Source organism: Plodia interpunctella, chromosome 14 (assembly GCF_027563975.2).
Source record: "Plodia interpunctella isolate USDA-ARS_2022_Savannah chromosome 14, ilPloInte3.2, whole genome shotgun sequence".
Classification (NCBI taxonomy): Eukaryota; Metazoa; Arthropoda; class Insecta; order Lepidoptera; family Pyralidae; genus Plodia; species Plodia interpunctella.
This window is the reverse complement of record NC_071307.1, coordinates 7,665,246-7,687,726: the sequence shown is the minus strand read 5'-3', so window position 1 is coordinate 7,687,726 and position 22,481 is coordinate 7,665,246. Positions and strand designations below refer to the sequence as shown.

General features: G+C 35.0%; 4 protein-coding genes across 4 annotated transcripts; 2 read left to right on the top strand and 2 right to left on the bottom strand.

The window, feature by feature from the left end:
• Ing5 (Inhibitor of growth family member 5) lies at positions 1-3,886 on the top strand. Its single transcript, XM_053754848.2, has one exon. It carries the CDS (start codon positions 270-272, stop codon positions 1,092-1,094), a length of 825 nt encoding a protein of 274 aa, XP_053610823.1. The 5' UTR covers positions 1-269; the 3' UTR covers positions 1,095-3,886.
• Positions 3,887-6,618: 2,732 nt separating this feature from the next.
• Positions 6,619-19,412, top strand: LOC128675220 (low density lipoprotein receptor adapter protein 1-like). The gene is made up of 6 exons (XM_053754489.2): positions 6,619-6,905; positions 14,871-15,047; positions 15,643-15,748; positions 17,067-17,259; positions 17,970-18,032; positions 19,060-19,412. Exons 1-6 carry the CDS (start codon positions 6,857-6,859, stop codon positions 19,144-19,146), a joined length of 675 nt encoding a protein of 224 aa, XP_053610464.1. The 5' UTR covers positions 6,619-6,856; the 3' UTR covers positions 19,147-19,412.
• Positions 10,466-13,026, bottom strand: LOC128675219 (uncharacterized). The gene is made up of 3 exons (XM_053754488.2): positions 12,368-13,026; positions 11,464-12,271; positions 10,466-11,212 (listed from the first exon to the last, which is right to left on the bottom strand). Exons 1-3 carry the CDS (start codon positions 12,611-12,613, stop codon positions 10,914-10,916), a joined length of 1,353 nt encoding a protein of 450 aa, XP_053610463.1. The 5' UTR covers positions 12,614-13,026; the 3' UTR covers positions 10,466-10,913.
• LOC128675222 (lysozyme 1-like) lies at positions 19,148-22,027 on the bottom strand. The gene is made up of 4 exons (XM_053754490.2): positions 21,690-22,027; positions 20,880-21,056; positions 20,561-20,634; positions 19,148-20,081 (listed from the first exon to the last, which is right to left on the bottom strand). The coding sequence occupies exons 1-4, from the start codon at positions 21,742-21,744 to the stop codon at positions 19,851-19,853; spliced, it is 537 nt and encodes a 178-aa protein (XP_053610465.1). The 5' UTR covers positions 21,745-22,027; the 3' UTR covers positions 19,148-19,850.
• Positions 22,028-22,481: the final 454 nt, after the last annotated feature.

Genomic DNA, 22,481 nt, shown 5'->3' with positions numbered 1-22,481 from the left:
TAACGATATTGACTTGAGTTCACAAAATGGAACGTTTAACAGCTTTGCTTTTTTTCCAGAGGTTGGTTGGTTTGCTTGAAATTATTAAATGAATTTAATTTGGCGATTCATTTCTGTGGTCATTCGTTAACTTTACCTATTAAAAGATTAGTTTCGTAGTCTCATCTTGACTCTAAATTAGGTTTGTGATAGTCAAATCATCTAATTTGTGTTTGACGCTTAACTAAACATATTTCACACGTCTGTTGATTACTTTCATTTTCACAAAAATGACTTCAGCTCTTTACTTAGAGCATTACCTGGATAGTCTCCAGCACCTGCCAATAGAATTACAAAGAAACTTTAAACTCATGAGGGATCTCGACGACCGAGCGCACGGAATAATGAGGACAATCGATCTCATGGCCGATGAGTTATTGCCGAATATTCCAAAAATGGATGAGGAAACTAAGAAAGAAAAGGTAAATACAATTCAGGGACTTTTTAATAAGGCCAAGGAATACGGCGATGATAAAGTGCAGCTCGCAATTCAGACGTACGAGTTAGTCGATAAACACATACGGCGGCTCGATTCCGACCTTGTACGCTTTGAATCCGAGATTCAAGAGAAGGTGATGAGTGCCAGAGCAGCTCAGCAAGCGGCGGCCGACCAGGAGGCCAACACGACTACTGTTAAAAAAGGCAGGAAGAAACATAAAGGTAATGAGAAGACAGCTGCAACAACTGGTAAGAAGAAGCGCGCCGGAGCGTCCAGTGAAGACGACGCTGTCGCGGCGGGTCGCTCGGCCGCCAAGAAGAAAACGCAACGTAAAGGTGCAACTGCCACCGCCAATGCTGTCAAAGAACAGGAAGAGAATGCTGATTTGGATTCAGTCGCTGGCATGGCACACCCCAGCGACGTGCTCGACATGCCTGTGGATCCCAACGAGCCCACTTACTGCCTATGTCACCAAGTGTCTTATGGTGAGATGATCGGTTGTGATAATCCTGATTGCCCTATAGAGTGGTTCCACTTTGCCTGTGTTGACCTCAAGATCAAGCCTAAGGGTAAGTGGTACTGCCCCAAGTGTACTCAGGACAGAAAGAAGAAATGATCCGCGGTGAAGCCAGTGGCTAAACCTGCAGATAAGACTGTGACAGTTAAGAAAGAACTTAAATAACTTCCTATTTAATTATAAGTCATTAATACACCAATAAATTAAATTGTATAATATGATCAGATAATTTAAGATTATTATGAAAATAAAACTTTATACATTCAAAATACTGGCCTTAGCAATAAACCTCATTGGTATGTTTTGCAACAGTTTATATCACAAGGAACTGTCCAACAAAAGACTTATTGGATCAACATTCCTGGCGGTTGACTTATACCTATAAGATATTTGATATTAATTGCAATAAGTATTTTTTATACTTAGTACTATAGGAGGTCCATTTAAATGAGTATTCACCTGTGGAGTACCACCACAGGCACCTGCAAATGGCCACTGAGAGGATCAATATTCCTTGTCTGGCGCCCCACCCCACTCCATAGGCGAGGACTCATTTAATTTAGTAATTAGTGACCAAATGTGACAAAACAAAATCTTAAGTAGTTTAGTAATGCTTGCAATGATATTGTTATAACTTTATATGTTTGTAAATCCTTCGTTAATATTATTTTTAGTGCTAATAAGGTTTTGTTTTAGAAATGTACTATTACCATTAACCATGCAAGGTAACATTTACATAAGTGACTCTTGCAATGTATAAAGGCTACTGTTTTATAGATTTTATAATATGCACAAATAGGGATATTCTAAAGTAAGTTTTGTCTATAAAACTCTGAATGCAAAGCAATGTTACTCATATTGTATTTGCTGACATTACATATGGAGAGCGATTGTATTAGTATTTTATAGACAAAATATATGTGTACAGTCAATCGCGCGTCAAGTTACCCTGCATGGACCTCTATGTCGCGGTAATAGCGGCGATTTCGCATTGATTAGGGCAGGTTGATGTGTTGTTGTTCGTACAGTAATATATACAACTTGATCAGCCAATGTAATTGCTATTATTATGCAATTAATGTGTCATATGAGATCACAAAATAGGTAATTATATTTATCTCTTAAATTAGGGAGTAATATAAAAATTGTAAGTTTTATATTGTTTGTTATAATTGAGAGTTTGAAAAGTAATATATTAAAATGTGCTAGTAGTTAGTCAAATTGCCTCTTTTATTATGGTGGCACTTCACATGGATATTATTTGTCATTGTGTTTTTGCAATAAACGACGTACATTGCGTAATTTTATTTCGAAGTAGGCATTGATACCTGACAAAAGCGAGCAATGCAAGTCGATTAATGGAAATTTAACAATTAATAGCCATGTGAATTGTTGTGATGCCGATCGATAGGCCACTTTATATCGATAGTCTATCGATTGTTTGGCAATATTTGAATTATCGTCAGCTTAAAATGTGGAAACTATTGATACTATCGGCATTTTCGATACTATCAATAATTTTGAACAATGAATAGTATCTATAGTAAACTCGTCATGGATGAAAATAGTATCGATAGCATATAGCGACTATCAGGCTATAATATTTTCGATACTATTGCCATCAATAGATATAGATAAGATAAAAAAACTACATTTCATGCTATCGATAGGACTATCGATACCTTACCTAATTGAATATCGAAGAAAAGTATCGATAGTGGAAGTTGTAATACTATCGCACAGAATATTACATTTTCTTATATCTCTGTGTACAGTCAACAGCACATTAAACTACACAAATTCATTGCAAACTCGCCGCTATTACTGCGCCATAGAAGTTGCAGGGTAACTCGACTGTGCTGTTGGCTGTACTATCGGTAGTTTACTAAGACATCATAAGAGAAGTGCCAGCATAGACCATAGTGGTATTAGAGATCATTTTGATACCATATCGTATAAATAGATATTAAAATAATGGGCTTTCACAATTTGTATGTATATGAGTTTGTGTACCAGTTTTTATGAGAGATTTTACATCTATTTTTATAACGATGGTACTTATTGTTTGACATGACGTTTTATCACCTCATTATAATATTAGCAGTATTTGTTGTATTGTTTCTATTATGTTTGAGTTATGGTTAAGAACGTGTGACGTTTCATTGGTAAAGGTGATAAATGTGATGTTATGAGCGGGTTTTTAATTTTTTCTTTGTTTTTGATCTGAATAGTTTTTGAGTAGAAGATTACAGAAATATCGACTATAAGAAACGGTCTGGTGTAAAAGTCCATTCATGCTTTTAAACCTTATTCCTACGGAAAAAAAATGAAATGCAAATGTTCAGTCATGATTGGGTTTTGCGAAGGTCATACTTTATACCTCATTCCTTAGGAATTTTTCATATTTTTAAACTTTATTCCTACTTTTGCAGCCGACCGTACCTTCACCCTTTGGAACGTCACAATTAGGGACTAAACATTTGTGAATTAAGATTTACTTGTTAAATTTCCCATTAATTAACAAATAGGTATATAGTATTTCTTTTATGTGTGTCAAAATATGATTCATTTTTTATTGTGTCTTTCCCATGGATTCATTTATTTATCAAGTACTTAAATAAAGAACTTAGTTTGAGTGTATGAAATGAAGAATTTCAGTTAAAACATTTTGCTGTGATATACCTTTCATTTTAAACCAGTAAAGACAATAACTATATTTCAATGATCCCATAAGACTTCCATGCTTGCAGTTCTGTTTTTTTTTTACACCAATTAAGTATCAAATGTTTTCCATCGATAGTTTCTATCAGTATATCTGAGCATTGTATATAATTGACTTTTGTTGTTATCATGATTTTATAGGATTCAATAAATCTTAATTTTGATATTAAGCTTCGTTATTCCTTTTATATCCCAAAGTGTCATAATGAGTTGATTACACTTTCACGTTTTACTAAACTCAACCATCACAAGTACGGAAAAGAAGACCCATTAAATTTAAAGATTTTCGTCTCCATATTTATATCCGTGGGATATTCACGCAGGCGAAGCCGCGAGCAAAAGCTACCAAGAAGGTATAAAAAACATCATACTTAATTCTTGTATTGTATCTCTTATGTATACGAAACCTACAAATATTTTATCACTACATCCTACTAATAAATGAGAGTATGTATGTGTGTATGTTTATTACTCTTATGCGAAATCTACTAGACCGATTGTTATGAAATTTGGTACATGGGTAGAATATAACCTGGAATTATATCCCAAAATTCCCACGAAAGCGAAGCTCTCTAGTATTATAATAAAACCATGGAATAAAATTAATAAAACAAACTTGCCTTCTGCGTCTGTCTTAAGCTTTATTTTAATCCACGCAACGGATTTTTATGAAATTTTTAGTAGATAATTGATTTCTGAATGTATATTTGATTTCCGAATACATACATTAAAAACCACGTCCGAAGCCAGGCCAAGTCCCTAGTTTTTCTAGTCTTCTTCGCAGTCTCAGTCCCTTATTCGCATAATACGGGATATTAAAAAAACTGATTATACATGAAATGTTTTGTTGCTCTTACGTTTCATCAGGCGCTACGCTCCGATTTGTTTGTACTAGTTCTAGCAAAGACAGTCAATGATAGACTTGCTGTGGATACCTGTGAATTATATATATTAAACTTAAATATACAAAGTGAAAAGACAGTTATGAACAATTCTACACATAACACAATGTGCAAACATCTACCTACATGCGCCAATAATTAGGGATTTCGCGGTAAAAGTGCGTGTACTAGTGAAGACCATTTTATAACAGGAACCTGAGCGAGGCACCCGCGATATTGCGTCAGGCTGGCATATGGCATGATGCTTGAGTATGTGCGCTTGCGTCAGGCTCATTAAGTTCCTACTGGATTCCTAAAAAACTCTCAAAGGATTTGTTGTTAGTTGGATAATACATATATGACGCTAATAGATCTATCCTATCATTAAAAAAAGATGAAGCATAATACTTTAAACTAAGTATGTCACTTCACTATCGCACTACAACATTGGTCATTGTCAATGGGGGAACGAAACAAACACACGTTTTTATTAATCAAGGGTTATAGCATAATTTTAAAAGAGAATTTTAGAAAAGTAGCGAAAAGCTATGGGGTACAAATGTTTAAATCTATACTATTATTATAAAGAGTGAAGCGTTTGTGAGTAGGTATTTATGTTTGAGGCGGGCAATCTCCGAAACTACCGAACCGATTTCAAAAATTATTTCACCATTTGAAAGGTACATTATCCGAGATTGCTATAGGCTATATTTTATCTCAAAATTATCACGGGAACGCAGCCCCGGGCAACATCTAGTACTAGAATATAAAACATAGAATTATATACTAGGTTTATTTCAGATTAATAGTCATTTAAATGCCAAATATCTAATGCAGACTGGATTTGAAATGTGTGAGACAATTGATTTTCAATAGATTCTGCTAATGATTTCTAATTGTTTTCAAATTTAGGTAACCATGTAAGTACACACATATTTATCTACTTACTCAAGCAATATTTTTATTCTTATCTTCATCTTTCGGGACTCCAATCTCAAATACAATGCGATAATCATGTCACATTGAACTTGTTTATAATTAATTCCTTGTTTGATAAAAATTGTTTTGCTCCGTCCATCAATAATGGTGCTAGCGACACAAACGACACCGTCTTATCCTATTAAGATATTTTTTATTTTTATTATTTAATAAATAGGTAGTTAATAACAAATAATTTATTTTTATTGCACATTACACACTGCATGTTTCCATAGAAAAGTATGTAGGTTTTTGTAGCGTGCAGTGTGTGTGCAGTATAGTGTTGACCGACTTGTTATTCTGTATGAAATAAGATATTGTTTAAATCCTAGGGCATTTAAGTAGGTTGCTTTGCTTTTGATATTTAGCAGTGTTGGAATTACATTTTTTATACTGTAACATTTCCTTGTTCGGTTCATATATACCTACCTATTACAGGAGCACCTACCTATGCAGTGCTTAGGTAAGTTGACGGCGATATTATCATAAGGTCATTTATAAAAATAATCCATACATTTAAATATTTACAACGTACTAGGCATAAGTTAAAATTAAAAATTAAAATAATAAATATTAAATTAATTTAAATAAAAAATTGATACTAGATCGCCGTCGTCGTGCGTTTAAATAAATTAAATATATTTTTTAATAACTCTACAGAATCTTTTGGCCTATCCGAGATAAAATTATATTCTGAATAAATTAAAACATTTCTAATGAAAAATACCGAAAGTGGCCACGTTTAGGTACGTTGTTACCAATTTACTTGTAAATTGACGTAAATTTCTAAACAACATAAATAGATAGAGTATAATTACATATATTTAAATAGAGTATACAAACCTACATATATAAGCGGGAAGATGTAGGTACATGTATTTTATCAGGCATCTTTTTCCCTAATAATAAACTTTTGGCCCTACAATGGAGCACCGTTGTCCATGAGCGCAATCTAAAAGAAAAGCGCATATGATGTGAGGCACATGTCTACTATAGGTACCTATTTAGATGTGTATTGCACATTGATATTGGTCGGTAAATTCGCGCGCACGTCCTTTTGAGCTTCATACTAGGGCGGTTCAAGTTGTGTGTGGGCAGCCTCGCAGTTTGGCGGGAACTACGCGCGGGAAAACTAGCCTGCTAGTTATAAAATACTTTTTAAAATTATTATATTAGACGCCAGAGTTACACAAGTTACAAATTATTGGCACATAATAAAAATATATTTTCTATTTATTAATTCAAAGTTCGTTCTGTTTAGAATATTCCGAATATTTGACAATGACTACGCTTCTGAGGAAGATGTGGAGGACCCATACCAAGCATAAAAGTGAGTACATAATTAAATAAGTTATAATTTTCAGCACGTTTTTATCTTATAAAATATCTGAGTAAGAATTTGATACCTACAGTCTACACTGGTTATTAAGTTTTACTATATTTTCACATTTGAAGCAGCTCAATTTAAAATTATTATTTTATTTTACTTCTTATGAATAATATACATATATCTTTTAAATAACCAGAACAGAACAAAAAATATCTTTATCGCAATATAGTTAGACATATTATCTATTTAATGCGTCTTTGTAAAATTTTAATACTGTCTTATTTTGATTTTAAAATTAATAAATATCAAATTCAACGCGTTGTTGGAAAAATGAGGTATTTCTTGAATTTTGTCCAATTTTTGTTAAATAATTTTCCAGTCAACGGATTGTAAATTGATTTTGGTTATAGACCACAGACCATTTAATAAGGCTAAATGGTCTGTGTTATAGATACTAGACAGACTTTAGTTGAATTAAATAAAAAACGTTCTTAAAAACTACATGGAGTGGATTCTGACTTATTTTCAAATAGGTATTTAGTAGATGTATCTACGGAATTTAACTTCTTGACGTAATCAGCATGGCTACCTACCTGATAATCCATGTGAAGGTACAGAGAACGAACTTCCCATTCGTTTTTTTAGGTACCAAGTTATACATATCGACCTATCTAAGTATATAGCACTGATCCTACTTTTATTAGATATAGAAATATCATTTCCTAGAAATTGCAACATTTTAAGAAAACAAACTATAGCTGCCCGCTGCAAAATTACAAACTGGGTACCTTACTTTCCAGCAATGTTCCCGAACCAGTCTTTTTACGTCTTCATTATATCTGCCAAGTTCGGTCGCCGTGTGTGTGTCCGGCTGTCCGGTAGGCCGTTTCTCTCTAATTATCTCGGTATTAGAAGCTCTCGTTTTGCCTGCCTTAAACGGCCGCGGAAAATCGCGGGAAAAACTTGACATATGCTTGACATCCAAGTTGACCGAACGCAGAAGCAGTGGGATTTACTATTTCAATGCGGAGCAACGCTATTCTGCGCAATAACTAATTTTGAAATCATTATTCGTCTTCTGGCTTGGAACATGTTTCTCTATTTCACTATTGGACATTTAATTAAAAATCAGCGCTTGGAACCTTTACGGCCTTCGGATTTTCAATTAATATTAAATTCTTTTAAAATAGGGCATATTTGAGCTTAAGCATAAAATGTAAAAGTGTTTAGCCAAATAAAGTTTTTCTATGTAAAGAAAAAAGTTTAAGTTGTAATACCTGTTCATAATACCTACTTTGTGGCAATGACTTGTGTTAAGGTTGACGTTTGAACTCATCATGAATGAAATTTAAACAATACGTGATTTTACTTTGTTTATTTTACTAATAAATTGGCTAGTAAAAATTTTTACTAAAAAAAATATACTTCTGGTATTATTTCATAATTGAATAAATAAAAACAACAATCTTGAGTTTTTCCTATGTCTCCTACTTACTAGACTTCAAATAGCAAGCTGATAAATTCTACGAAAATTTTACAAAGTACATGCTTCTTCTAGGAATTATATAACTACTAATATTTATATAATACCTATTCAGTTGTTATATTGTTTGGAAGACAAATAAGTCCTGTCTATAATCAGATACCAATTCTTGCGAATTTTAAGTGAGCGTGTTGTGTGTTCCAAGCGGTTCAAGTAGAGAAGAAGTTTTGAAAAATCTTACAACATGTGACCCAGATTTCGTTTTGTTTCCAGATTCAAGTGTTGAGCACATGGCGGATGCATATGGATAGTCGTTTCGTTAAAATCTATGAATCAATAAATCCTGGGGATAGCTATTTTGATGAATCGTTGTTGAGAGTCGTTGATTTTCTAACATATTTATGTTTTTGCATAGCTTGCTATTTTATATTTAGGTAGGTACTACTACTAGTAGTAATAGTAAACAGACAGACGCACGTGGTAAATTGAACTCTTGAGTGTCCGTTTTGACCTGAACAGAACTGAGCCCCTTAACCCTAAAAATAACCTTTATTTTTTCACGAATTGCCTTCACACAGTTTCAGGTTAATTTTCAGACGTGAGAGAAAATAAAAACGAACTGCGTATGTGTACCACAATACCATAACAGAATAATCTACTTAGGCAACAGAGTAGTCCGTTCGGTTTTAAAATATTGTTTTATTCACTCAGAAATGAGTGTGATGGTGTGAAGTTTCGTCAGAATGCCATTGCTCGGTCGAACAGCTGTATGAAAACCGGGTCGCTGGTGTGTCTATAAAATTAACTAAATGCTAACCTAGTGTTAGGCATTGATTTTGTCCAGTAAGTACCGGTACCTATTAATTGATCTAGGGCTCGCTGGGGCAATTACTGTTAGTCTACTTATCATGCAATTGCGTTTTTATGCACATATAATTCTAGGTTTTCCAGTCATGGTTGTCGCTTTATAAATTATTAATCGGATGAAAGGCGATCAAACAGAGACGGCAGATACCTGCGGCATTCCCGCGAAATTATCGATATCGTTTAGCTAAAAGTCCGAGAACTTGTCACAAGAAAAAACCGACCAAGTCCGAGTCGGACTCGTGTACTAAGGGTTCTGTACCATTATCTATCATCTGCCTAAGTTTCACTCTTTATGTACTATCTATCTTTAGATCTTTACTAGATGTTGCCCGGGGCTTCGCTCCCGTGGGAATTTTGAGATAAAATATAGCCTATCTTGGATAATGTACCTTTCCAATGGTGAAGGAATTTTTGAAATCGGTTTGATAGTTTCGGAGATTACCCGCCTCAAATATACAAACTCACAAACTATTACCTCTTTATAATAAGTAATAGTATAGATTACCGCGAAAGGGATGCGGGACGATATTAATGGGTTCTGCAGCAACAGGCTGCCCTCGATAGAGATTTTTGGAAAAAGGAACACATCAAAGGCTAACAAAAAAAAATCTATCATGATATAGGTAGCACAGACAGCAGAGTCTTAGTTATTACTAAGTTCGTTTTACATTCGGTACGGAACCCTAAAAAAGAGTTTTGCCTTACAAGTTCGAGATATTTTTAGAAGAGAGAAGGGTCGATGCTGGTCAAATGTGAATGTGAAATTTATAAACCTGTGAAATCTATTTTTTCTTGACAGAGTTCATTAGGGTATATTTACATACGCGGAGGTCTTATTAAACTGGACTTTAACATTTCCTGCAATGACGACGATCTAAATTGACAAACTGCGTCTAATATATGGCCTATGGCCTAATTGCTATATCCATGTCTGTCTGGCCTAGATAAGTGGTATATATTACTGAAATAGATGATAAAGGCGGTCATTTGGATAACGCCAAAGCTGAACTTGCGACCTTGACGTCATAAAGTCGTCTTTGATAACAATCGGGTGACGAGCTAAATAATATTTTGTTAAGAGCGTAATGTTTTGGTATGGAAGATTAAGTAAGACTTTCTTAGCTTCCTCTATATGTTATTCGAAAAGATGCATTTATCCCAATCATACGCAAAGTCGTTAAAAATTCAATATGTCGTACCGTTAAGGGATCCTCTTCATTCGCCTATTTTTTTTTAGACTATTATGGATTCGCATAATTGTTTTCGCATAATATGTTTTGGCATAGTACTTCTATCGCATAGTAATATTTTCGCCTACTAATTTTTAGGCACAATACTCTATTGGAATATTCTGTGTTGGAATAATTTGTTTTAGACTAATGCACATTATTCATATTATTCTTAGGACTATTCATTATTTGTCATAATTTAATTGTCATAATTGTCATTTGAATAAAACACAGTTTCAAAGTTATCATGATATATTATTATTTCAATCATTTAATATTTTACATATTATTAAATTTAAATATATATCATGCAATATATATTTATTAATATATCCATTCATTTGAGGTTTAGATTACTGGCTATGGCTTTTAGGAAATCAATTTTACTTGTATAATCATTTTTCTGACTAATAATTATGTCAATACGCTTCAGTTTATCGCTGTATTTCTTTTTTTTTTAGGTGGTGCTATTCCGAGTTGCCTCTTTTCAATTTCTGTGATTTGGTGTGTTATCTCTTGGGTAATCTTTCTTGCTAAATAATAAAACTGGGGATGGTGTTTCCCCACGAAATGTGCGAATCGGTTATGCCATGCTTCGGCGTGATTTTGTGTCCTGGGTATATCTTCTTGGGTTAGTTGGTGTGTACTCCATATTGCCGGTGGAAATTGTGGCGGAGAAGTTGAAGTACCCCACACATAATATTGTTCAAACCACGTCGCTATTGGTTCTGGAAGAAAAAATACGTATCAAATTACACCATATACGTACGTCAAATACCTACCTACAGCACAACTTTTTAACGTTTAGGTTAGCGAGGAGCGAAGCGACGAGCGTGGTTAGGTGGACATGAACCCCCCGCACGAGCCGAGCGAGCGAAGCGAGCGTGCCGCGGCAGCGGCCGGCGAGTGCCAGAACCGACTTTAATAAGGCATTCCCAACTCGGACAAAACTAAACTATGTAGGCATACAATCATTTACCTGTTGGTGATGTTTTTGTTATTTTCCATTCGTCAAAGTATATTGGTATATCTGACTCTTCCAAAAATGCCAAAGCATACAAACATTTAATTTCCAATGCAAATGATTCATTGTTTCCATATAGTTTTTGAAGACCATTCTTTTGTATTTTGCGATAAATTATTTGACCAAGATGAAAGTTACATCCTTTTATCGTAGTATTTTCGAAAACTTGTCTGGCACACGTATGTGCAGTTTTTTCGAAGTCCATCATAATGTATTTTGGTGATAGCAGTAAATTGTTTTCCTCGCAGTATTCTACAAGTAATGTAAATAATATGCTATATGTATTTTTGTCCTTGTTGGTACATAATGCGAATACACAAGGAAATGTTTCTGAAAATATACACCCGTGTATGGTATATAGTTGTTGGAATATCTTCGGTACTACCTTAAATGTTCCATCCATAATTATGTACTTAGACTTGCATAACAACGTAATTAGTTTCTTTGATGTGAATATTATTATTCTTCTATCATTATCATACTTTTTATCTATTATTATTATATTGTTAGGGATATTATGATCTTCTGCGGTTTCTGGAATACAGTATTCTTTATTTAATTCAAAGTGTATATCTGTTGGTTCGGTTATCGAAACTGTTCGTTTTCTCTGTCTGTATATTGTTTGTTTTAAATTAACTTTATTTGGTAGATTAGCCAACACTAATGGAGTGGTCATAGATTCGCATTCTGATATAATATGTATTGGCTTCTTATCAGGATTTAATAATGCGTTTTCTTTAATTTTGTTACGGGCGCATTGAACCTACAACATGAACAATAACATTACTTAATTAGGTACATAGGATTAGGGTTAGTACGAGTATATACCGTAATAGATCGTAATTAATAGACCACTAACCTTTTCTCTTAGTGCATCAGGCTCGTGATTGTGGGTTTTTATCTGTTTGGATATGATTTCATGATTTTGTGCATCATTTAATTTGGTTATAAGTCGAACGTTGCACTTGTAATTATCGTTGCGGCGTAGTTCACACACCCAGTAGAATTTATTGTTTTCCTCCCGGTTTTTTTCGTATATGAAACCATTGTGGTTTAATTTGAAACCTCCTTTGTTTGTCCTCAATATACGCACTTGATTTTCCATTTTTAAACAATTTTTTTAGTCATACACAACAATTAATAACACTTGTCTATACTACAATTGACAACACTGTTTCATTCATTATTAATAAAAAATAATTGCATTTTACCCACATATAATAACGCCTAGCACCTGTTTAATAGCAACTTTTCAATGTGTCATTTTATGCATTGCTCATTATTTATAACAAGGATAATACTTTTATGGATTTTGGAATGATGCTTATTTATTATTATGCTTTTAACTATTTATATTACTTGATATTAGAAGTTTCAATGGATATGGTATTTGTATTTGTGCTTTTTGTATTTATGCTTTAAAAATTATGCCTAATGATTACAATGCGTATTGATGTTTCTGCGTAAAACTACGATGCGTAACTATATTAGGACAAATATTTATATGCAATCCAATAGATAACCTACCGTTAATTATGTCTTGATAAGTAAGTTACACTATACATAAGCCGAGATAATTAATACTGTACCCCATTAGGGTTAAAGTCATCATCATTTTACATTTGTGGTTGGAGCAACATCTCTTATTTTTCCACAAGTAAACTCCTGTCATCTACATCTAAACCCCCTCCCCCGTCACACAGTCCATTCTTCATCTCTTTCTTGATGTTCCTCTTCGTCTGTGAGCTCACAGTCCTTCAAAGAAATAAGAAATAACTCGGCTTTGACTTAAGTGGTGGTCTTCTCTTCTTATTATAAGTATATTAGGATTTGTAAATTGTATTTCTTTAAACTATATTTTTTCTAATTGTGTCAAGTGTAAATTTTTAAATTTTTACACATGCTGATATATCGGCCGAATGTTTTGATATTATTACTATGCTAATTTTAGTCGTTATCTGTACACATATTCAGCAAACAATCATTTCATTAATTCATTCATTAAGTTAAGTATGAATAAAAAACTAGTTCAGAAATATAGTGTATCGTATCAATTTTACCTGATAATAGTTTAGTGCCAGGCACTATCAATCTTACCTATAATGAAATCAAAGCTAATCATTCCTAATTTCCGATCGTTATAAGCTAAATCTAGTTTGCGAAACTTGTGCCAATAAATCTCGCCAGACAGGCTTGAGAAAACTGTCTGAGCTAAATTATCTGTAATAGCAATGGCGATACAGCCAGGCGACGTTTATATGTAAATTTTCTTCTCCTGTGAAGGAAAATGCGCTCTAGTATACTAGACTTTATATAGTGTGTGGAGTGGAGAAGGCAACTGTTCATCCCTCCATCAGTCGTTACGTGTGAATGTGACCCATTATATTACATATTAGTAACAATTCTTGCAATTAGTCGTTACTTTCGTTAGTAGTAAAAACACGGGTAATTAGTTCACTTAAAGCCCTATCTAGTCACACGCAATTTACTTTTTAATAACATTTATATTTATCTGGTATAATAATTTGTAAAGATCATTTTTAATTTAGCTAAGAAATATACGAAAGTTTATAAATACTGTCTGGTTATAGATAAAAAATCCGATACAGTTAGAAATAGTGTCGTTATTATGGACCCTATCTGGGCTAGTATATACCTAAGCTGTTATTTTTTTATTAAATTAAATAATAATCATGTAAACACTTCACAACTTATAAAATAAATTAACCTTTTACTTGAGTATTCAACCTAAAGGTACCGTCTACTGCTGGAGTTTGTGATTGTAGTGCGATGAAGATTAACGAGCTTTCTAATGATTGTAGCGACGAGCGCAAGCTCTAGGAATCTTTGCCCAACTGACATACATTCTTACATTTATCACTTCCATTTCTACACATCTAAAATAGGTTATGAAGGCTTGAAAAGCTCAGTGAAAGGTGACAGTAGAATTCATATCTTTATCTTCAAAATTTTAAGATCCCGGGTTTCTAGTAGTTTCTACTTCGTTCTCTATGTACTTACTTCGTTACAGTCACAGTCTGTGATTGACAGAATCTGATGAAAATCATAGACAGAGAGAGAGGCAGTTAAAGGCTTTATACGCAGATTGGTATTGTCACTAGCAACACTGCTAGCAGTCGGACACCAGGCTTAGAAATACATAAAAAAAATACTGGACAGTTTATATATTATTCGCTGAGCATGCCAGATAGGAAGTGGTCACCGCAGCCTGCAACAAAACCTACAACATCAGTGACTTCTGTCACAGGCGCGTCGCCGCCTCTGACTGAATCTTTTCACGTCCCTGAAGAACTCCTTGTTAGAGAAAACATCATTAATGTTGTATTTTTCTGTAATTTTAGAGCTAAGTGAGGAATGGGCTCTGGCGGAATGCGAGGGCGAGGGTTGGTGGCGGGAGGCGCGGGAAATCGGCAGAGGGCACGGTGAGGTGCGGTACGCGGGAGCGGCGCCCGTCGAGCGCGCCGCCTCCGCGCCCGCCACCGCGCTCGCTGTCACCTCTGCTCTACACACCGCTAACAGTGAGTACCTACCTCACTACCTACATTACTAATGGTACTAACTAGCCATGCCGAACTAAGTTGACCTTGAAACTTTAATTACAATTGCAATACTCCTTTACTAGTAATAGTAATAGTATTGCTCCTTAATAGTCACATAAGTAAAAACTATCGACAGTATCGATTGTTCTTAATTATCGATAATTTAAATTCTATCCATATTTTGACAATTTGGCGAAATATCTATAGACGTCGCTGCATCTGCATAGCGGCATCGCTAGAAGGTTAACTTCCGGGCTACATACCGCTAACAGTGAGTATACACTGCGAGCATAGTCTCAATTTCTCAGCCAAAATATGTTTATTTCAACAATGGAATTGATGCATAATAAACGCTTCACCCAGGACAGCAAGAGCACAAAGTACCTTATATACGAGACGAGACAGTATTGTGTGAGCAAGATACATTACGAGAGAGATTTCACATGACTTTCTACGTTGTTAGTAAACTGTGGTGCGACTTTTCCCTGTGTGAATGCCGTGGGCGATGGTACAGCGGTTTAATGTCTAATAAATTAATCTTGTTTCTATATCTTTTTTAATAATGTTTTTTCAGGGACGAAAAAGAAGCTGCAGAGGGTGAACCTCGATATCAGCCCCAAAGGGATCATAGTGACAGACGCTGACTCACAGGAAAACGTTATGAGCGTATCAATATACAGGTACGATCCGCTACAGTTATTTTCAACGAATAAGTGCTAGTAGGTACTGCTGGTATGGCCACGTCTTGTGTAAATCAGCATAAGTTACTTGGGAAAATCTCTCGCAATGGCCATAGAAGCATCACAGGTGGTTGTAAACACGCACACATGGCCTACGTGCTTGTAGTAGTGTACCTAGAAAACCGTAGTTGTATGAAGCTTAGGCCTCCTGTGCTATGGCCATGCCCTTTCTACCTGGTCCTGTCCTGAGCACCTGGAGACCGAACACAAGAATGGTTGGCTTGATGTCGTTAAAGGATGATATGCTGATATACGTGTCAATACTCTGACAACAAAGGTAGCCGAAGACAGCGTGAGGTGTTGAAGAAAACGTAGGAAAAAGGCCCCCAGGAAAGTATTAATTCAGAAATTATACCTTCACAGGCGTATTTTAATAAAAAAATATTAATTAAAAATCTTATCAGGTGATTTATAAGAAAATCCATAAACAATTAATCTTCAATCTTCAGAGTCACTGACTGGTATTGCATGGTACGGGCGGGTGAGATATGGTTTATCTTATGAAAGTTCATAACAAAACTTATCTTATGTAATGAATTACTTTTTATTATAATTTACTGGTAGGCGAGGCGTGTTAAGATTATTTCCATATTGATTTTAACGAGACGCATTAATCATAATATGATTTTCATTTGAAAAAATGTATTGATTAATATGACGAGAATAAAAACATAAACGTCTTGTTGAATGGGTGTAGGTTCTCATTAATAGATATTATTACCAGGTGTTGTCCGCTATTCTAACAAGCAATAAATAGAAGACTATGTCGCTATCTAGCTCTACTCCAACTAGGCTCCGTTTTATGTAAGCACAAACAAATAAAGATACTTTCACACTTATAACAAAAGTATTAATATGGAAAGTTGGATGTGCTAAATCCTTTATGGCAAGAGTTATACTTAAGTAGTTATTATTTCTACCTAGAATGTAACCACAGTCACCGTTATTTTCAGTGTTCTTTTCGATGGATCGATTTTTTTTGTATGTATACTAAATCGTTAAATATATATGCGGCTCCCATTTGATAGGATTACCTATAGCGTAGGCGTCCATATGCTACGGTGACTATTAAGTCACCGTAGCCTATAGACGCCTGCGACACCAGCGTTGTCACACGCCCGTTGCCTACTTTGTCACCTAGGGGTTCACCCTTCAAACCGGAATACTGCAAGCATTGCGGTTTGGCGGCTGAAATAGACATGCATTTGTATCAATTCAATAGAAGTCTATGATTACAAGGCATTTGAAAATATTTCAGAATCTCGTATTGTTCAGCGGACGCGGCCAACGCTCGCGTGTTCGCGGTGGTGGAAGGCAAGAGCGGAGGTGGGAGCGGGGGCGGAAGCGGGGCGGGGGAGACGCACGTGGCGCATGTGTTCGTGTGCGCGCGCCGCAGGCACGCGCGCGCGCTCGCGCTTGCGCTCGCGCACGCCTTCAATGACGCCTACCAGGTGTTGATCACGGGTCACGACTTACCCACCCATCTTCACAGGGGAAATGGCAAACACAAAATGAGAAAGTATGGAAATTAAATCCCCACCTAGGGCTCGATTCTCACACATAGTCGAAATTCACTTCATCAATTTTCTTCAAAATTTTTGGCAAATTTGTACATGTAAAAGTTCGATCGATCAATGCGTTCGCATTTTTTGCGCCGGTAATATATTCTAAACGTAGAAACTATTCAATAAAAATCATTAATCAAATATTCAATCAAAATACTCTGTTCTATATAACTTAAATAAGGTGTGATAAAAGTTTACAACATTATTATATATATAGTCGCCAGTGAATCGATTACGATCGATATTTCAAAGTACCTACCAGATGTAGACCCTAGGTACAAAACTCGTCTGCATGTAACTCTTTTAGTACCGGTTTGAAGGGTGAGAGAGGCAGTCATTAAAGGGCGAAAAGATCCTAGGACACAAAGTAGGTAACGCGCGTGTGACGTCACTGGTGTTGCATTCGTTGTGGTAACCACTTACCATCGAGTGAGCCGTATGCCTGTTTGCCTGCCTGAATACGAGAGGCCGACTATGTCGAATGAATTCATTTGAAAATGTCAGAGTAAACCAAAGTACTTTATACCTGTCCTCTGATATAAAATGTCCACTCTTTTTATTGGACACGTTCTCATGTAAGTATTACATGTTTTCAGGAATGGCAAGCAAACCAAGCCAGCTCTTTACACAACCCTAGCAGCAACAGGGTGAATCCATGGGTAAGAATCCATACTAATAGTTATATCACTATATTAGCCTTTGCTCGCGGCTTCGCCCGCGTTTTTTACGTGCGTCCGTTCGTAACTTATTTTTGTCAATATCACGGGTTTTAAGCAACGTATCGCGATAAAACCTATACCAGATTTTAAGGTAGAACATATGATATACAACTGTGAAAATCGCATCAAATTTCATTCAGCAGTTTTTGCGTGATGGGCGTCAAATCCTCTCTTAGTGCTTACCTACACTCCCCAGGGAACCTACCTATATGCTAAATTTCAGCTTCGTACAACCAGTAATTTCGGCTGTACGTTGTCTGTCAGTCAGTCAGTCACTCAGTAACGCAAGAGTTTTATATATAGATATAGATTTCAGTACCTACTTCTTCTTTAGATTTTCTTAATTAGTTCGGTCTTAACGTGGAGTATTCCTCGCTGTTTCGGGGCTTTATATGTCAAGATTTGAAACGACACGAGTCCTGCCGTCTCTTTCTGTTACACAACACTTTGTCGGTCTGTCTTTGCCTCTGCATTTACCCTTTCAAAAATCAAAACGAAAATGGAAAAATATATTGTAATAAAAAATATATAATATATATCATTTCACGTAAAAGATTTCAACGCGCCATTTACTTTGAATGACTGAAACATTTTCCTGTTATTCATAAAAAAGCTCAATGAATACTGGTAAACTTTATAAAGTGCGACAGTGATAAAACATACTTTAGCTTAAAATATGCTTTAATTTTATATATGAACTAGCTTTTGCCCGCGACTTCGCCTTCCACTTCCCATGTAATTTCTCTGACTTTTAGCCCCTCATTATAGTCATTTGGGAGGTTGATTTTTGAAAAGAAAATTAGCCTATACTTGAACTTGGGGGTCTTTAACTATATGCATCCCAAATTTCATCAAAATCGGTGTAGCGGTTTAGTTGAGAAAGCAGAACAGACAGACTTTCGCATTTAGTATGGATAACGGGGTATAATTAGTCTATTACAATAAAATATTACTGTATATATTCCAGGTCCAGTTCGCAGAGGAGTCTGATGACGAAGTGGAAGGTGATGGTGAACAGTGGGACACCGCGCCGCCGCTCGTCACTTTTGCTTGAACCTCATCATTTTCTGCTTGTTTGTAATCTATTGTCTATATAAGTTATATCTGTGAGTGTCTTGTTAGCTTTTGTGTAACGTGAAGTTTATTTTAAGTGCCATTATGACTGTTATATATTAAAAAAATAACATATAGAATTTATCGAGATATTTTTCTACTTAGGATAAATTTAATTTTAATGTGTAGATAGTATTCGACTTATAAAATTTTAGTTAAGCATTGTTTAAATCATGTTTATCAATAGATTAAATATTTGAATGAAAACTTGATTTTTTTTTCAATATATTTATCGAAGTCTTTGAGTTATACATGTATAAATACATTATAATTTACATATTTCTATTTCTACATTGCTCTATTTTAATTGATGTACAATATCTAGTTTTATTATTATAAATGGTTTAATCCTCCGTTGGATATTACCGCCGTGACGCCTGCGCCAAAAGATTTTAAAATAATTGTAACATGGATACTGGGTTGCGCGTTATTAATTTAATAAAAACTAAATTAAAAATTTAACCCCCGATTCCGAAGCTGTTGTCATCATCTCATCCCTAGAAAAGAGCTGACATAGACATAACAATTAAATTATCTTTTCTGTTTGTCTGTTACGATGCCATGGACAGACATACAGATACATAGGCACGTTAATTAATACAACATTATCTATCTAAACAAGAATATTTTACCAAGAATCGTCATTTAAATATAGAACAGATATCTAACTACTGCCAGAGCTGGCTGGTCGCAATGAAAAATAAGTAATAATAAATATTCCTTTTTCAAATTTAAATAGAACTTGCACTGGCGGAATCTCTCGAGCCACCGTGACCCTCCCTTAGTGAGGTGAAGTGGCATGGTGCACGCGCTGCCACCGTGGTAGTTGATCATCATGTAATCGTAGCAGTTCGTCACACCGTCGTTGTTGCAGTCCTGGAAAGGTTTTGAGTAAGGATTTGACATGAACAAACAAATATAGGTATTACAATAATACTAATAATTTTACTAAGTATATCCTGATAAATGTTGTGTTAAAGAAAATAAAGGATTAATTAGAAGTTAAAGTTTGTTTAAGAAGTTGAACTGAATATCCAAGACAAAAAAAATAGTTAACAAAAAAGTTTTGTCTGCACAAAATTTGTGTGTGCCATCACGTCCCGTCGAGCATAATTCCAAACTCATCTCATCATTTACGTCAAAAAAAATTGCAGATTTTAAATTCATGCATTCTTTAAAATTACATGACAAACTTCACGTCACGTCACTTCGAATACAATTATCATCTCCGTATTTACGTCAAAATAATAATGCAGAAAGATTTTTGAAGAATAGGTCGCCGTTGTTTCCCGTACCGTACCATATGTCTACGACGGGTCTAAATAAAACAAACCAATAAAAGAGGTAACACCCACCTTTCCAAACCTAGCCATGTAGCTTTCAACGATTCTTAACGAACAGTAGTAATCTCTTGCGCAATCTTCAAATGCTGAAAATTAAACATTATTTTTGAATCGAAAACCTACACAACGACTCCTTATATCTACTGTCTTAATTGGCATTATAGTTAGCACTTTAATTGGGAATATCAATTATTTTCTTTATTATAGTAAAAAATTAAAACAATTTAAATATTTATTTATGAATTCCTCACAATGTTATGTAATGAAAAATGTTAGGTAATCCCTTTGATGTTGTCACAAAAAAGTCACCACTTTGGCTGCTAGAGTCTACCTTCGGTCCTGTTGGAGTCATCATCAGGCAATGTCGGCTTCCCGGCGTCAACCCAATAGACCCTGGAGATGTAGAAGGGGCCGCAGTAGCCGCCGCTGCAGCCGTGGGACATGTCGCAGCCGACCACGTGGCACAGGCAACGGAAACACGCCTCGTTCAGATTGGAGATGTAAACGCCTGAAGACGGAGAATGAGAAAATTGAATAACATCAAAGTACTGATAGCCACTATACCTACTGAAGACACTGCAAGTCATCTCGTTTTGGAGTGTCATAGTGTTGCATCAACAAGAGAAGGGTATCCTGGTAAGGTCAAGGACCCTGCGTGAGCATGAGCCTGCCGTACACCATCGACGGTGCTTCCGCCCTGAAGGACGCTAGGCTGGCTCGAATATACAGCCGTCGCAGACGTCACGCATAAAGAGGCTTAACCTCGGAAAATTACCCTCGTGGGAAGTAAGAAGTTTGTGTGTTTGTAACATCAAACCAGTTATTTCCGTTGTGGGCCGCATATAAATCACGGATTGTTATTACACGATTATACATAAATTCATATTTTTTTCAGGTAATTTAATTTCAAAAGTTATTACACTTTAGATTCTTTTTTATATAAAAACAGTATGACCTAATTCAAATGCCAGTGAAAAAATAGGTCATATCAATCAGTTTAGAGTATCATATTAAAAAAATCTTTCCTCATGATATCAGTTAAATACCATCTTTTATCTATGTTATGTACCTATGATCTAAATTAATTGGAACGATTAAAAAAAAAACAAAATCATTTCATTGTGAATGTATAATTACTTACCACAAACACTGCCTAAATAAATTACAACGCACACTAATAAACACTCGACACGCATATTTCAGTCTGTTTCTAATACAATTTAATTAATAATTAATTGTTCAGTCTTCCTATTTCTTCAGACTTCAGAGGCCAAAATTCTTCCCCACATCGTGTTGTAGACTGGCTTTTAATTTTAATTGAATATAAATATGTCCACCGACACGGATACTCAGTGCCTTACTGACTATTACATAAATAAACTATGTATCATAATTCGTAGAAGCAACAACAAAAAATCCCTAGCAAAAAATAATATTTATTAGTAAAAGATAACCTCTAACTAAAGTACATCGCTTGTATTTTACAGATTAGATTTGCTTTTTTGATTGTTAAAAAATATTATTTTGGTCACATCACAACAATGGATTGGGGCAATGTTTCCCAAACATTGAATTTATTGCATTGTATCGTTATTTGTCTATTTTTATATATGAAATGAAATGAAATTTATTAAATAGGCGACATGCCTGTCCTATGGTAACCAATGTTATAGACCATAAATATAACGTTAACCGTAGCCGACAATAGGTTTACAGTAGTAGTTACATGCTATACAATTCCAAGGTCAAAGATGCTACAAATTTAAAAAGATAGGAAAAAAATAAAATATTAAAAAATATAAAAAAAATATTATATATTATTATACCACCTGAAGTTTAATTTCACCTATGATACATATTTGTACTAATTAGTCAATTGATCATAAAAAAATAGGGTATTGTTACAGACTGTGTTACTGTTATTTATAGCGCT

What these genes read in the sequence shown, in the direction of transcription:
- Ing5 (XM_053754848.2), top strand. Translation starts at nt 270, where the DNA reads ATGACTTCAGCTCTTTACTTAGAGCATTACCTGGATAGTCTCCAGCAC.
- LOC128675220 (XM_053754489.2), top strand. Translation starts at nt 6,857, where the DNA reads ATGACTACGCTTCTGAGGAAGATGTGGAGGACCCATACCAAGCATAAA. An exon ending in CCTTCAATGACGCCTACCAG is followed by an intron (nt 17,260 to 17,969) that starts GTGTTGATCACG and finishes ACATGTTTTCAG; the next exon opens with GAATGGCAAGCAAACCAAGC. An exon ending in GCAACAGGGTGAATCCATGG is followed by an intron (nt 18,033 to 19,059) that starts GTAAGAATCCAT and finishes TATATATTCCAG; the next exon opens with GTCCAGTTCGCAGAGGAGTC.
- LOC128675219 (XM_053754488.2), bottom strand. Translation starts at nt 12,613, where the DNA reads ATGGAAAATCAAGTGCGTATATTGAGGACAAACAAAGGAGGTTTCAAA. An exon ending in CTGATGCACTAAGAGAAAAG is followed by an intron (nt 12,272 to 12,367) that starts GTTAGTGGTCTA and finishes TTCATGTTGTAG; the next exon opens with GTTCAATGCGCCCGTAACAA. An exon ending in AACAAAAACATCACCAACAG is followed by an intron (nt 11,213 to 11,463) that starts GTAAATGATTGT and finishes TTTTTCTTCCAG; the next exon opens with AACCAATAGCGACGTGGTTT.
- LOC128675222 (XM_053754490.2), bottom strand. Translation starts at nt 21,744, where the DNA reads ATGCGTGTCGAGTGTTTATTAGTGTGCGTTGTAATTTATTTAGGCAGT. An exon ending in TTATTTAGGCAGTGTTTGTG is followed by an intron (nt 21,057 to 21,689) that starts GTAAGTAATTAT and finishes CTCCGTCTTCAG; the next exon opens with GCGTTTACATCTCCAATCTG. An exon ending in TGACTCCAACAGGACCGAAG is followed by an intron (nt 20,635 to 20,879) that starts GTAGACTCTAGC and finishes TTTAATTTTCAG; the next exon opens with CATTTGAAGATTGCGCAAGA.